The sequence below is a fragment of the Acanthopagrus latus genome, chromosome 11 (assembly GCF_904848185.1).
Source record: "Acanthopagrus latus isolate v.2019 chromosome 11, fAcaLat1.1, whole genome shotgun sequence".
Taxonomy (NCBI): domain Eukaryota; kingdom Metazoa; phylum Chordata; class Actinopteri; order Spariformes; family Sparidae; genus Acanthopagrus; species Acanthopagrus latus.
Window position 1 is genome coordinate 23,837,871 of NC_051049.1, and position 16,360 is coordinate 23,854,230.

The 16,360-nt window shown below is 40.7% G+C and overlaps 1 protein-coding gene across 1 annotated transcript in view; it reads right to left on the reverse strand.

Moving 5' to 3' along the window:
* Positions 1-2,801: 2,801 nt before the first annotated feature.
* The window catches only part of ap1m3 (adaptor related protein complex 1 subunit mu 3), a 33,659-nt gene continuing 20,100 nt past the window's right edge, over positions 2,802-16,360 (reverse strand). Inside the window, exons 7-12 of the mRNA XM_037114349.1 lie at positions 13,569-13,711; positions 11,760-11,831; positions 11,332-11,490; positions 8,578-8,703; positions 7,063-7,138; positions 2,802-4,359 (exon numbers count right to left, since the gene is read on the reverse strand). Coding sequence (XP_036970244.1) covers positions 4,337-4,359; positions 7,063-7,138; positions 8,578-8,703; positions 11,332-11,490; positions 11,760-11,831; positions 13,569-13,711 — 599 coding nt within the window. The 3' untranslated portion in view covers positions 2,802-4,336. The remainder of the gene's footprint in view (positions 4,360-7,062; positions 7,139-8,577; positions 8,704-11,331; positions 11,491-11,759; positions 11,832-13,568; positions 13,712-16,360) is intronic.

The following is a 16,360-nucleotide window of genomic DNA, read 5'->3' on the forward strand; positions in this document are numbered from 1 at the left end:
TAAGATTACATAACAGTGCTCTGGCTGTGTGTCAGCTTGATCACATGCACCCTACTGACCAAAAGTGCAGCTTTAACGTTGCGTGCAAAAGAGCAAGATGAAGGTTTTATTGTAGCCATGGCAATGTTAGGACAGTGTTTTGTTTTGGTTTGGTTTTTTTTTACCAATTTTGTTCAAATTTGGCACACACTCACAGAAGATGGTCACCTGAGCCAAACTCTGAGGTTGAATCAGCAGCACATTGACTCTGATTTAGGTAATAGTGGTAGCTGACTTTAATGAAAGTATCTTCCCTGCAGCGCTTTAGTGAAAGACAGAAGAGTGGACATTATTTTATTAAAGGATCATGTTGAATAAGCCCAGTTATATCTCTGAATATGACTCATGACGAGCAGTTTGGCTCTAATTTCAGTGTGAGGCTGACAATTGTGGTCCGAGCACTCCTGATTTATCAGACGCATTGTTGTCTCAGATAACAGCTCATTATCGTCCCTCGCGAAGCAGAAAACGGAGAAATAACTGTTAGGGGAAGAAACTCAGGGAAATTAAATCCATTACATCAGAGTTGCCTGTGATAGAATTTCAGTGCACTTGCAAAAGTTTGAACTGGGTTGTCAGCATGCTTCATCATCTTTACGTAATAATACCTGACCCTGGAGTACAGTGTGCTGTTATTGCTGCATTATTATTAAGCCTCATTTGATTCCAGGAGTTCTAAAACGTTCACTTCAAAGCAAAAATGTCCCCTTTTCTGTTGGAGAAAAGACATTCAAGAAAAACTGCACAGTGACATATGAAAGTTGTTTTTGTTTGTAAAATGTGTCCAAAGCCTTTGAGAGTCCTTCCTCACGTTGCCCTGCGGAAGAACCTCAGGAAAAGGTCCTGCATTGTGTCTGGATGGTGTGTGTGTGTGTGTGTGTGTGTGTGTGTGTGTGTGTGTGTGTGTGTGTGTGTGTGTGTGTGTGTGTGTGTGTGTGTGTCAGTGACGCCTATTTATCTTTCTGCACATGCCCACAGCCTATTGCCTTGAGACAAAAGGGGTCACACAGTTAAACATTGTTGGAGTGATGACGGACAGTACACTGAAGGCACAATGCACAAGGCAGCGATCTGCAGGGACTGGTATAGACTAGCACCACGCTCTCTAACAAACACACACACACACACACAGAAACAAAAAACAAGGTTCACGCTGCATTTTTAAACAACCGCAGAAATCCTGTAATCCTCACTTAACATGAAATCTTTCTTTTGACCTACAGTTTAAAGTCGCAGTGTCAGGTTGTGTTTTCGTGCATGGCGGCGAGACGAGGTGAGCAGACAGAAGAGAGAGGCAGGTCTGATACTGAGGAGAGAGGAGTGTGTGGGAGGAGAGGATTTCAAAGCTTTTCTGCCAAGCCAAGACAGGGAGAAGACTGGAACATAAACAATTCAAACCAGACAAAATGTCTTCTGATAGAACCTATCCTGAGTCCAAATGAAAATAAGATATATTTTTCCCAAATGAAAGTATATCTTTAGTATAAGACGCAAGTTTTCAAAATGTGTATTTGTACCATAGGCTATGGCAGCACACCTGTGACAGACTTTAAAACTGAACTTTGGCTTTTCTAAAGTGCATAGTTGGCTCTCATTCATCAGCTGTGGGTGTAATATTAGTAAATTATTGAACATAAATCAAATGTATCTTTTTAAAGCGATCTTCACTGGTATGATCCTGTTTGAGTTATCTACTGTTTAGCTTGCATAATGGCACATATGATTCCCATGTAGTATCCAGTCTACCTTTCAATGCAAGCTAAGGTCAAAAAGCATGAGACGAAGTAAAATAGTTGTAGTTCAATGTTTGTCACTGTCATTAGTGAGCTTTAGAGATGATGGAGGGAGGATTTTGTTATCAGCATACCATCAAGGAGGGATTGGAAACAGTCCCTCCTTGATGGTATGCTTGCAGCTGGTTTTAGCTTCATATTTAGCATACAGACCTGCATTACTAAGATCTTCGCCATGGCCAGTCTTATCTCTGACTTTGAGGGAGGTTTTTGGTGGTCTGCCAGCGCAGGACCTGCCATGGATCCCTAACAAAGCCTTTCTAACACCGCAGCCGCTCAACACTTCAGCAACATCGCACTCTCACTCCACCTCAACGAACTATCACGAACATCTCACTGATGATGTTGCCCTTGCTGGTGAAACATGTAAGTAACGCTGCGATCCTACCCTCTCACTGAAGTTACACAGTGCAGAAACAAGTGATGGCGGGGTGGAGTGGCTGAGACAGATATACCTTATTACATGACACTGTACCATCAAAATGAATATGATGCTGATATTTTAAGGTAAAAAAAAAGTTACATACTGTTGCTTTAAGTCTATAACAGGAATGTGAAATCTGATGGAAATGGTGCCAGGTTGCCAGTCTGACCTGATTGCCAGTCATCCGTTATTTTCAAGGGAGATTTCGTGCCCTGTGGCAGACAATTCTGCACACTGAATGTAAGGTTTATAGGGAACCAATCTAAATGCCAGTGGTGTCATTATTCCATAGCTATTACAGTGTGAAATAAAACATTTAGTTAGTAATGACATTTTAAAGCAAAATCCTGTCTATTGCCACTGTATGTTCCAGGTGTTAAATATCGGGGTTTAAGGGAGCTCAAAGTAGATCTACCCTAATAGGTCAAATTGTTCTTGTGCTACATTTCTGAGCTGCAAGTTTATCACATTTGTCATCCATCATAATTTGTTGAAACACTCTAGAGAATTAGACAGAAAACAAAAAAAACAAGAGTATTCCAAAACAAGATACAAAAAATTGTTTATTTCCAAATATATCCCTTTGCTTCCTATTGACAAATAACCACTGATAAATTAATGACAACACGTGGAAACACACAAACGCATTAACAATCCTCATTGGTGTCTGAAAAATGTCCCCACAAGAGATGATGCAATGATTGTAACAGAAGGTTTTATACTTAACAGCAGAGATGCAATAAATCGACACAGGACTCTCTTCTGTGCTGCTGGCAGTGCAGCTGAACTGATGTGCTGCAGTGCATGCACATCAGAGGGAGTGAATTACACCACCAACTGCTTTGAAGACATATAGGGGCCTGCAGAGGTTGACATGTAAAAAAGAGACATGGAGAAACAATTACCCCCCCAACATATTGTCAATATTCTCAGACTCTGAAAAGAAATCCCTTCAGGTTATTTCACCTTTGTCCTGCCCACACTCCTCCTTGACCCGCTGTTCTGTCCTTCAGACTCGTCCCACAGGGGACTGACTAGTGCAGTATAAACAACAGATACAAATATGACAAAAAAAATTCTGCACTGTGCTCATTCCCTCAGTCTCTGACTCAAAAGCTGCAAGCCGATTTCGAGCACAAGGACAAGGTTACAGGCCCCAAGGGAGTGCGTTGAAGGTATTAAGTTACACTACCAACGCCTCTGACAATATTGTGCCTTATTAATCATTGATCTGGTCGCTGGTGTTAGTTTCACTGCACTGGGGATTAACTTCACAGTGCTAAAGGTAAGGATACACAGGCAGTTTTTTAAGGCAATCAACATATAATATAGAGGTGGCAGTGAAATGTATGCCTTCGAGAGGAGTGGAGATTAACAGCCGAGTTAAAATGGGCTGTATATGGATAATAAAGCGGATATTAGGGACAAAACATAGGGGGAATAAAACCCCTTACAGGTAAAGATGCTGACAATGCTAAAATGTGGTATAGTGGTTTCAATCCTGTATGGAGCGACATGTAAAGAAACAAATCTGATGGTTTCAATGGCAAACTTCGGATTTAGAAAAATCACCCACACTCAATGTCACGGCCCTTTGAGTATTAAAGTTACTGTAAAATGGCATCACATAATCTGTCACCCTAAAAAAAGGTTGTATTTGTAATATTTAAAAGTTTTCTTTTTCTGAAATTAAAATTAACGTCTTCTTCCCCAAATTCTGCTCAAATTAACCTTGAGGGATATTGCGTTAAAAGCGAGGGACACCAGAACTAAACAGCAACACAAAGTCATCAGTTCATTATTCACATATTAAAATGTTTTCCTGCAGTCCTGAGGAACCTTAAAAAAAAAAAAAAAAATTAAAAAAAAAAAATCACAGGTCAAAGGTGATGCAACAGCCTTTCCCGTCTGAGTTGAGAGGAGATGATGTCTTGTTTCTGTTCAGGGCGGGAAAAATATCATGTGTCCTCCTGCACTTGTCCTCTGCTGTCCAATGCAGACCAGGGAGCCAGAGATACAGAGAGAGAGGAAGACAGACACAGAGAGAAGATATCCATTCGTCTAGCAGCATCTGTGCCCTTTAGTTTGTCCGGAGCTGGTAATCTGCCAAGAAATGTAACAGCAGAGCATTAACACAGCTTTCTTCCCCTCATCACCTCAGCACATCACATCACTGCCAATACCTGCCCTGTTAAATCCCTAAACAAGATCAGCACAAGTCCTGGCTACAGTGGCAGTCTACTAAATCATATTACCAATATTTAACACATTCCTTTCTTTGATAGACAGGTACCTCTCTGCAGTGCCAGACTTTGGAGCATAAATGTCACATTTAGGCCTATTGCTATAAATATCATTAATATTACAATCTTCAAAGGGCAAATTCTGAATAAAATCTGATTTACTGTGGTGTTAAGTTGCATATGTGCATCCAGGATTCTCTAATAATAAGATCACATTACACTGCCAAAATCATTTGTGTGTACTCTCTGTCTCAGGTAATTTTTTTAATGATTTGTCACCTTCCAATCAAGGGAAATTATTATGCCACAGCATACCGTGATATCTTATTTAATAGTTTGGGTCCAACTTTGTGGTTTTGGAAGGCAACTTTCTTTTCCTGGTTTTGTTCCAGAGGAACAGTAAGAAACCCTCACTCAAAATCACATCAACATTTAGCCATTGAGCAAAGACTTAGTCAACACTGTTGTGTAAATCTGAACATTTTCAATCGTTCATAACAAGTGGCACGGAGGATGCCAATTTGACTTAGAATATGAACACTAGCATCCAAGACCAATGAATGAAATGCTCAGTGAGAGATTGGACTGAGATACAGACGCTGGTGGAACAGACGTTGGCTCAGAGATGACGTCAGGACTTTGGCTGTCTATAAAGTAATGTTTTTCCCAGCTTGTGTTGGAAGAACTTGACTGGCCTGCACAGAGCTCTGACCTCAAGCCCATTCAATGTGGTAGAAATAAACCAGAAAGCCAACTGCGAGCCAGGTAGAGATTCAATGAAAATGTAGATTGATTCATTTTTTTTCCTGTAGTAAAGGAGTAAACAGTGAGGGAACGCTATGAGTTATGAGGTATGAGAAATGATTATCTGTGCATTGTGATGCTGCCTTATCACATGCTGACCACTGACAGTCTGATATCCGTGCTGTCGTCAGTCGTCACTGCTGTAAAGTACGGCCGCTAAATGCCTGTTCATCACTCATTAATAAGTCAGGACAGTCAGTCTACAGTATCAAGATATTGTTTAATCAGTGTGAGTGTGTCTGCATGTAGCGCTGACTGAAATGTGATCACTGTCACCGTCTGCCTCTCCCTTCGTGTTGCTGATGGAACAGTAAAAGAAAGGTGATACGCCTTCTCTCCCGTCCGCCTAACTTCATCACTTCTGTTCTCTCTTCTCTCCTCCTCCTCTTTCCTGTGCTGCTCTCTCTCCTTTGCGTCCTTGCTGATGTTACAGCAATGCGATAGTAACCTTGGCATTCGGTGACTGCCACCCTGGGAGCCTCCTGGCACTTTGTGGCATCATTCAACCTCCGCAGCCCCTGAATCGTACCTGACACATCCAGGTAATGGATATGACTGATGTTATAGAGTCAGGTTCATTCCTGGGGCGTATGGCAGGTATGGCACTTCAGGATTTCTGGCCGTTGTCCAGTGAAGGTATCTCCATATCATTTCCATTTGTCCCCTATTGAAACTAGTGAGCTAGTAAGGAGGATTCTGCTGCAGTCTCATCAATATACTGTAGGCGTAATGCGGCGATATGCAATGATGTGTGATCTGTCCAAATATCACGCCTGTGTTTAAGGCAGAGATGTAGCTTCTTACTCTATTCCAGTTTAAATGTCTAGTCAGAAGCTGATAAAAGTTCAAAGCTCACAAACACAGAAATAACTCTTCAGGATGTCACCCTTGGTGTCACCCATGAGTATAACAGATGTGCTGCAGAAGGGTGCATTCCCAGGGCAGCGTTTGAATCTACAGATCCCAGGTGCCAACTTTGCAAACTGCATTCTCTCAGCTTTACAGTACCCCTGTTCAAGTGTGGACAACTGAGACAAGAAGAATTTTATGCCACAAGCTAGCAGGCTTGTAAAGTTTCTATCTTCTGCATCCTGGTGTCAGTCTAAGCCCCTGAGGCCATGACTCATGGTGATAGCACCAGGTAATGGATATGATAGATGTTTTACAGCTGGGTTCACTCCTAGGGCACTCACAGAAGAGTGTTGCAGAGAGACTCATCCTGACACTGCTCTCGCAAGTGAAAACATCATATTTAACCTCGTGCTAACCTCCGATTTGCTAATGGATTTGAACTTTGGAAACAGCAACAGCTGAACTGGAGTTCATAAGTCCAACACAGTGTGGGTACATGATATCTGTTATTAACATTCATCTTTCATATATTTTAGCATGTGTTGTTTTTATGTGTTCTTCTCTGTGGGAGATGCCACTTATCAAAGCACACTCACACAGTCCTGATGAGGTAGGCTAGTAGAGTTTTAGAGTGTAAATAAATAATACTAAAGGACTTCAGCTGAACTTTTGATTGTTAATTTTTAGAGAAACACTTATTTGAAAGCAGCTTTTCGGGGGATTAAAATTCAACAGGCGGCTGCCTTAGTTTTTTAACAGCACAGTCCCTGACCTCCTGTCACCTCGGTCAAAATATCATCCAGAGTGAGTTCAAAACAATCAGAATCGGTAGTGTATGTGTGTGTGTGTGTGTGTGTGTGTGTGCGTGTGTGTGTCTCGAAGTCTATCTTAGGGTGTTTGTTCTCACCTCCACTTTGTGTGATGTAGCGCACCCATGGCAAGGCCTGGTAGCCGCTCTTCTCTATGATCTTAAGGTAACGCACCTAGTGAACACAGAAAGATTAAAGCAACATTATGCATACATTTGCAGTGCAACACCACTGTCGTAAATACAAATCCCAGGTCTGTAACAATGACTGTTACATCATAACAATGTTATGTGTTGAAAACTTGTATCTTGAAGTAAACACGTATGTAAGGCTGTGATCACTGAAGTTACACAGTGCAGGAACAAGTGATGGGGGGCAGAGCGGCTGAGACAGAGACACTATTCACACTATTATAATACACTGTCATGTCATGGTCTGTAACCGCTTTATCCTTTTTTCAAGGGGTCGCAGGGTTTGTTGCTGGAGCCAATCCCAGCTGTCTCCGGGTGAAGGCAGGGTACACCCTGGACAAGTCGCCAACTCATCACAGGGCCCTCAGGAGCAATTTGGGGTTCAGTATCTTGCTCAAGGACACTTTAACATACAGCTCAGCTCAGCCTGGGGTAGCCAGGATTTGAACCAATGACCTTCCGATCACCAACCGACCTGCTCTACCTGCTGAGCTACAGAATCTTAAAGGAACAGTTCCCCCAAAATGCAAAACTGAGTCATTATCTACTCACCCCCTTGCAGATGGAATGACAGTTTTGCCCTCCCAAAAACATTTCTGCAGCTTCACAACATGGCTGAAAATAGGGCTGCCCCCAAATAGTCGACCAAAATCTCATTAGCTGACCAAAATTGCATTGGTCAATTGGTTGCAGGGAAAAAAAAAACAAAAAACATTTGGAGCCGTGTCTTGTCAAAATTAAGTCAAAATCTATGTGAGTGGCGGCTGGCCTGTGTATAAAAGGCTGAAGGGCTTTTTTTGTTGAGAAGACCGCAGCAGCCCACAAACACCGGCTATAAAGCAGATAACATTGAAAATGAGTGTAGTGGCGCTGAGCCCTTGTTCCACTGTCTGAGGAGAACCCTGTATATGCCTCGATTAGTCGACTAATCGCTCTAAACGACGACCACTGGTCGACCAAGAAAATCCTTGGTCGGGGGCAGCCCTAGCTGAAAAGCTGTATGGAACTATTTTATGTTTTGTTTTTTTCAGTAGCTTTTGAAATATTTTGAAACGAGTCACCATCGACCTCGGCTGTTTAGGAGAATGCTGCAACGCTGTCTGGTGTGAAGGTCCGGAAATATTTTGTAGACTGAGACTTTCAAAGAATAGTTAATGACTGATTTTTAACTTTTGGGTGAACAGTTCCTTTAAGCATGTTACAGTCAGGGAGAGATCATATATATATTTCATATATGTTCAATTGTCATTATCATTTGATGGAATTTTTGCAGCATGCGAGGACTTAGCAATATATCAAATTAGTTTAGCAATAATGGATGGCCATTTGCAGCCACTCTGTAGTGCAAAATGTGTGTAGAACAGTTAAAAAACAACAACTAAGAAATGAGACTGTGTAATGTGTGTTAATAAAGGGTCTGACCTGAATCCCGGACACAGTGAAATATGGGATCTCAAAGTTAACTGTGATTGGTCGCTTCGCCTCCATCTCTTCACTCTCCACACTGGGAAGCCCAAAGTGTGCCCGCATCATGTACTCCTTACCACCCTACACATGTGAAAACAGAGGAGAGACAAAGCTGTTACTGCATGCGGTGAAACAATGAATTCTCTGAGCCTTTCAGATAGAACAGTTTAGTTTGTTTGATGAGTTCTGCTCCCAAGCGTGTAACTCCAATTAATACAGGGTTGTTCAGTTCGAAAAACAAAACAAACTCTATATGCGTGGCAACGTGAGACAACTCCCCAGTCATATCAAGGTGAATCAGATATCAATTTATGGGATTTAGCATCTGGCAATCACATTCAGGCTATAAACACAAAAACAACACGTTAATCATTTCTCATACCAGCAAGTGCCAGGTGTTAGGCACTTGCTGGTACAGGGAATGATTGTACTTTGGATTTACTTTCTGCAAATCAGTTATCACTTTCACTTCAAAGCTCCTCAAACTTTGGTTTTAAACGACTATTTCTCCTTAAGATTTGGGAGTAAATAACAACAATCAAAGGTATCATCTTGTCTTAAAAACAAAGCTTTTTAACAGGACTGTGTTGTCTTATCGGTGGCTATAGTCTTATCAGTTTTGATTGATAGTAACCTGGAAACAAAAACAACAAACCAGTCAGTACAGGTTTTCAAATGCTTGTTGTTGTAAGTAAAATCCTTTTCCAGCCTTGCACACCAGTGAAACCAGTGAAAGGAGCTGACCAAGTGTAAAGTGAGATCAACATTGGTTTCCAGACTACTTTTTTTTAAAAATATTTTTAATGAGGCAGAAGTGACCAAACTTCAGACAAGAGGGTGGAGCTGGGGAGGATATCTTGACTAAGAGCCCAAGGACACACCATGGTAGCGACACTGTTTTACTCTAAATAGGACTCTTAAACGACTTAAAACGACCATCTGTGTTGAAAAAGACCTGAGACCGTAAACTACCCAGACCATAAACTCATGAGGAAACCATCCATATTTCATACAGTCAGTGTTTGTGAGAATGGCAGATAACCGTATCTCATGTGGAACCCCATCTATCAAAGCCAGAGGCTGACTGGGAAAATACGTTTTCAGAACATTTAACGAACTGAAAAATATTTTAAAAACATTTTTTTTCCCCTTGGGATTATAAAGTTGTTGTGGAAAATCTTATTATCCATATCCATGCCAACAGCTGATAAGAATTTTTTTTCGGGATAACATACCCATTACATACCCATTATTAATCTGTAAACGATGTAAAGATTTACAATTATGAAATAGCTGATGGCAAACAGAATTATACTCTATAAGTTCGGTCCGATCAGTCTGTTCATCTCTGCTTCCCTGGACTTACAGCAAACATTACAAGGTAAGTATGACTTCCTGAGAGAACATGCACTTTTATAGAGTCCAAAGGTTGACAGTGGCAGAGAAAGATGCACTGCAGTCATACACGAGCCGGATAACAATACGTCACCAGTGATGGCAATTCTTAACCCTCCTTGACAGGCTGAAGGTGTAATGAATTACTGAGGGGATATCAGAACCTGACAGATAAAAGGAAACCCGACTGAATTAATGCTCGACGAGTTTTTTAAATTTCCCTTTGAAGAGTTTGGCGACAGCGGAGACTAAAGACAGAATTATGAAGGGAACAGCAGGAAATGAGAGATAAGATGTGATTGTGTGTGTGTGTGTGTGTGTGCTTGCGTGCGTGGCTGTGTGTGTGTGGGAAGGCTGATCATGATGTGATAAATAGCTGTTTTCTGATACTTGTCAGAGTCAAGATACAACTTAATTTCTTGACACTGGGGTTTGTACAAGCTTATGTAAACGTCAGGTATCGTCAGTGGTGGAACGCCTACTATGACCTGTAAGTACAGTATGTAAGTATAAGTAAAAGTAGCAACATCACAGTGCAGAAGTACTCTGTTGTACAAATGAAAGTCCCACATTCAAGTAAAGTTAGAATAGAAGTACACATGATGACGAGTGGATAGCCCCGTTTCAGAGTAATGTACACTGCTGCTCAAAACTTTGAAATGCCCTGTTGGACTGGTGTTTTTTCTTCTTTTCTTTGACAGTGGAATCTTATGAACTGCAAGGTAGCTTATGCATTTACACTGGCATCAAAACGTTAACTCATAATCATCCATACATGAGGATTCATTATATTTTGTATTTTTATTCTGCATCTGCAAAGTAACTAATCACTAAATGGATATTTTAAATATATTTGCCTCTGAACTGCAGTGGAAAATAAAAATACAGTAAAACAAAAAAAATGAAATATTCAATAAATGAAAAGTACCTTGTAAAAAAACACAGTGTATCATATACTATATATTTGTATATTTTGTATAGTTTTTGTCAGATCTATCGCACGCTTGTCTGTCCTGGCAGAGGGATCCCTGCTCTGTGGCTCTTCCTGAGGTTTCTTCCATCTTTCTTTCCCCTGTTGTTTTTTTTTTCCTCAATATGGCGAATCTTTCCTCAGTCGAATCGAGGGTCCAATGACAGAGGATGAGCTGAGGTGATTGTGATGTTGGGTCATCTAAACTGACTTGATTTTGATTAGACATCAGATTAAGGCTGCCCTGCCTTTAAAGCCTGATAGCATTAGAATAATAGTGCAGTTAATCAACATACACTAAATATGTAACAGGCTATGAACTATGGTATTTTGTTGACACTAACAGGGAAAGACTTGATGTTCCACTGCACCACGTTCTTCTCAGGCACCCACTTGGTGCTGCCTGTGCTGGTCTTGAACTTGGGTGAGTCAGCATCACTAGGCACTGGCACCAGAATGGACACATTGTTGGCAGTGGACCGGCTCTTGAACTGACTCCGAGCCTGCGGAAGGTGACAGAGGACAGAGTTCAAATGTCATCAGAGACCTGAGCAAGCACATCCAAATTCAAATCAAGGAGGACTTTATGACTTTATGCACAGCGCAGCTTGTTATTCTGAGTCTGTGTGGCCGTGACTGCCGCAAACAGATGGTAAGCGTTAATCCACCCTAGAAGTGTGTGTCATAAATACTAAATAAGTTTCGGTGAAGGGACCAGATGAGTGGATAAGGACATGGTGTGTGTGTCTGTTTGTGTGTCGCTCATCATTACCTTCACCTTGATCTCCACGCGGCTGTGAGAAAACTTCTCAATCACGCTCTCGATCCATATGAGAGGCTTCACCTGTCAGACAGAGCAAGGGAGTGGACAAGGTCAGAGGGGTGATCGCTGAGCTGGACTGCATCGCTACGACAACACATCACCAGAGTGACACAGTGGAAAGGACAGAGAGAGATTGTGTTTGTACAAGGGAGACAATAACTGTTAAGAAGACTCACAGGCACAGAAACACCAATCAAGTATCCTTGGACAACATGCATACAAGTATGTGAGGATGAGTGGCGAAATGTAACTAGGAAGCGCACTGAACAGCTACTTATATTAATCATATTAGTCTTCATTGTACCTGGACGTATTTTTACAGTCATACTGTTGATTTCTTAGTGTTCAAGTTCAGTGTAGTTGTGGAAACTAGGAGCATTCTGAGTTTGTAGTTTGGCTGTACACTTTATTATCGTTTGAGACAGATACCTGATGTTGTACTGACACCCTTTGGACACAAGACCTTGTCCATATCTAACTGATTGTGTTTCATGTCTTACATTATAGTTATACATACATTATAGTATTAGTATTGTCTTACGTTTGTTTTTCTCTGTTATTCTAGAAACCACACACACGAAGTATAAACCTGATCAGCCCTCTAGTAAAGATTACCATTGACATTATCATCAGTACTACTACAATTTAAACATTAAAACATGCTGCTGGAAAACAACTTGAACATGACCAGAGAGGTAATTTTTCCTCTGTTGTACAATAGTCTTAGTGAGATTGCTGATTAAAATTTGCTAAGGTTTTTTTCAGAAGAATAAAAACCTGCCTATGAAGACATGAGTGGGATCTTCATGATTTAGTGTGAACTTTTTAAAAATACCATAGTGAAAGAACAAGAAAGCAATGAGGGATGTAGGCCTGTGTATTTTTAGTAAAATAAGAAAAAGGTAGAACTTTCCTTTTTAGAAAACCTTTGTGGCTATTCACATATCGACTCATGAGGTGAACATGAACGCACCATGAAATCCCTGTCAGCCCAGCCCAAGCACTTTGTAGTACAAAGCGCTGTTAATTTCAGAGATCTCCAACTGCTATCACATCTGAAATTAACTACAACTGTTAATAAATAATAATAAGAACATGTAGTAGTATCAACGCAGTAAAAGAAACCTCCTGCTGATATGGGATTTTCAGAAGACTGCATCAAAAAAACTTTACCATCATAAATGGCACTAACAATAAATATAAGACTATAATATATTTCACACAGTTAACTTCACTGGGAAGAGAATTAGAACAAATAACACTGTGCATATTAAAAAAAACAATATGACAAAAAATGTTTGACATAAAAAAATAATATTAGGCAAAAAAATACATATATCTGCATACTTTGAATTATATTTGCCTGTTTGTCAACATTTAATATTTGAATTTTGTGTACTGTATATTTAGATTATACACAGACTGTGTGTATATGCTTGTTAGTGCATTTATAGTTGACTTCTGTCTTTTAGCCAAAAACGTGTGTGACAACATGAATTCTCCTTTGTGGGATGATGAATTTCACCTCGACCTCGACCATTAAATCAACTCCACTATATTAGTTAATTGTTTGTGATAAGCCAATGTGTACCCTTGAATGTGTCATCACTGTGCACATGCACACAAGAAGATGAGAAAATAAGATGGAACATCTGCGCATACACCTCACTGTGAGACAAATGGGAAGTGTGTTCTTGGTGTGTAGGTGGCTGGAGCGCGTGGGTTGAACAGAGATATTTGTCAGCGTGTCCCACTCACTGTAGTGTTGAGGCGGTAGGACATGAGCTCGCTCTCGCCGTCGGGGGGAATGAAGGAGATGGTGCGGTCGTTCTCGAAGCGTGACAGACGGACACACTGATGAAACTTCACATCCTCCAGCTCCACCGTCTTACTTTTCTCTCCTGACACACACACACACACACACACACACACACACATACACACACACACACACGTAAAGAACACACAAACAAACACACACAGAAATACACAAAGAAGATTGAGAGCCTTCCAGGCAGCCTTGGGGAAATCAAGGTCAAGGTAATGATGACTGACAAACATTCACTCACGCACGTACACACACTGTACGCACAGTGTGCTACCAAATCCATCTGCCCTCTTGTTGTCCCCCACTGAACAGTTATTCAGCTGCCACACACACGCACATGCGCACACACATACAAACATGCACAGCTGGCTTTCAAAACTTGCTGCCATCATCTTCTCTCCCAGTGAGGCCCATTCAGCTGCCTCACAAATACATCTACACCTGCACTCACGCAAACGACTAGATAAATATTGCACAATCAGCCAGGAAAAACTCTTCTGACAGAGGCACACACAAGATTTTTCATTACTCTGCAAAAAGAAATAAAATAAAATAATTAAAAGCTTCTGTTCTATTTTCTGTGAGATTAATCCTACACTAATACAGGTCTTTTGTTATGGTCTTATTTTGTGAAATACACCTACACGGAAGTCCCATTGCCAACATGAGATGTCACGCTGTTTTTCCTACTATATCATTAGTACTGTGACTGTTTCAGTAAACAACCATTTATGTCAGCCAAGGTGTTATTAAACACCTCTAAGCTGGACAAAAAGTCAGTAGGAGTATTAGAGATATTAATTCCTTGTCTATAAAACAACAGAAAAAAATCATAATATCTCCATTGAACATGGTAAACTTCCTTGTTTTGAGATTATTATTATTATTTTGAGTTTATTATTATTAATAGTACTTTTATTATTATTGATCAGAACATGCTGTAAAGAGTAGCTGGGTATCAAGATCATTGTAATACGTTGAAATGTGTGTTAAAGAGAGCATCATAATGAAGTTTATTGTTAAATTATATATAAACATTTATAATCACAGATAAGAACTTTTTCAATATTTTAATACACCCTTGTCAGTTTTTCACAAGTTTAAAATGCCATAACAAAATCATAAAAAAAATAATTAACTTGTCATTTATGTTATTGTAAAACCTTTACTAAGCTTTTTTTTGTTGCTTTATTATGATCAAAACATACTTCATTATGTATTCATCAGCAGTTAAGTGTAGTTATTAATAGTTAACTATGCTATTTGCAGCTACCAGATCCAAAACATGAACATGCATTATTAATACTAGTGCAGTGCTCATCCAAAACATGTGTTTGGCACAGATTATCTGGTAATGTGAGGAGTTTACAGATAAACCTTGAGATTAAACCTCTCAAAGACACATCTGGGCTGCCTCTGCAACATCAAACATTACTATTATGACTTCAAATGTGAATGATTACATCCATATTTCCCAAGCCAGACCACAACAACTAGCAAGAGAGGCATCCTGAGCAGCTGAATGGTCAACATTCTAGCTCTTGAGACTAACATTAACTAGTGTACTACTGCTGATGGAAATGTGAAATCACACTTCAGCATATTGCTGATGAAAAGAAAACTTGTGTTGACCACATCATTACTCAAAATGTATTCATACTGAGCGTGTCATGTGTCCAGTTTTACCAGATTGACACGGCACTACCCTGGGTCCTCAGCAACAAGTGCCAAGTGTGAAATTTGGATGAATGGTTCCTGAGATATGCATATGACATCCAGACAGACAGAGATTCCTTGCTTTTTGGCTAGGTAAAGCATTACAAGCTTAAAAAGTGAGTATGGGGCATTTTTGCTTGATATCTATGTGACTTTGTGGTTGATTGATTCTCTGTAAATCGATGAATCGAAATAGCATGAGAGTATATTTACCAAAAGGACTACCAGCATATAGTTGGTGCTCTATCTAGTATCTAACTTCTCTGTCTCTAGAACCTTATCGGAGTACTACAGAGGCAGCTATAGACTGAAATCAGCAGACTGTGTCAGGTTGATCGTTTTCTCCGTGAAACAAAACTAGACCTTCCCAGACTACTCCTCTCCAGGGTGTAGCAACAGGCAGATAAAAGCGCAACCTCCTCAATGGCGGCATCAGTAGCCTGCCGGAGAGAGGCTGATGTTCTCCACCCTGGTTGGTTAATGGAGGGTGCTGAGCAGTGGAAAACTGCTCTAATGACTGTGGGCCTGTGGACCCTCAACTAAATCCCTCATTCAAAAATCAACTAAAGCCTCACCTGCTCTGAAGGCAACCAGGGACCAGCACTGAGACCAGTCTGACAGAATGTGTGTGTGTGTGTGTGCTTGTGTGTATTTGCGTAAGCGCCTTCCCTGTTCATTGTTCTCTCTCGAGTGTGTGTACGTGTGTTGATTTATGCATGTTTGCCTGCTGCTTGCTCGTTTCTCAATTGATTTTGCTTCTGTGTGTGTGCGCTTGCGTGCTTGCTTTTGTGTGTGTGACATTTCCTCATGCGTGAATGGCGACTGGTTAAGGTTAAGTCTAAGGAGAGGACAACACACCTATACAAGTAAAGCAGGGAAGCCCTTTAAAGCGTCCTCTCTCTCTCTCTCTCTCTCTCTCTCTCTCTCTCTCACGCACACACACACACACACACACAGACACACACAGACACACACAAACACACAGGCTTGCGATGCAGCATTATCA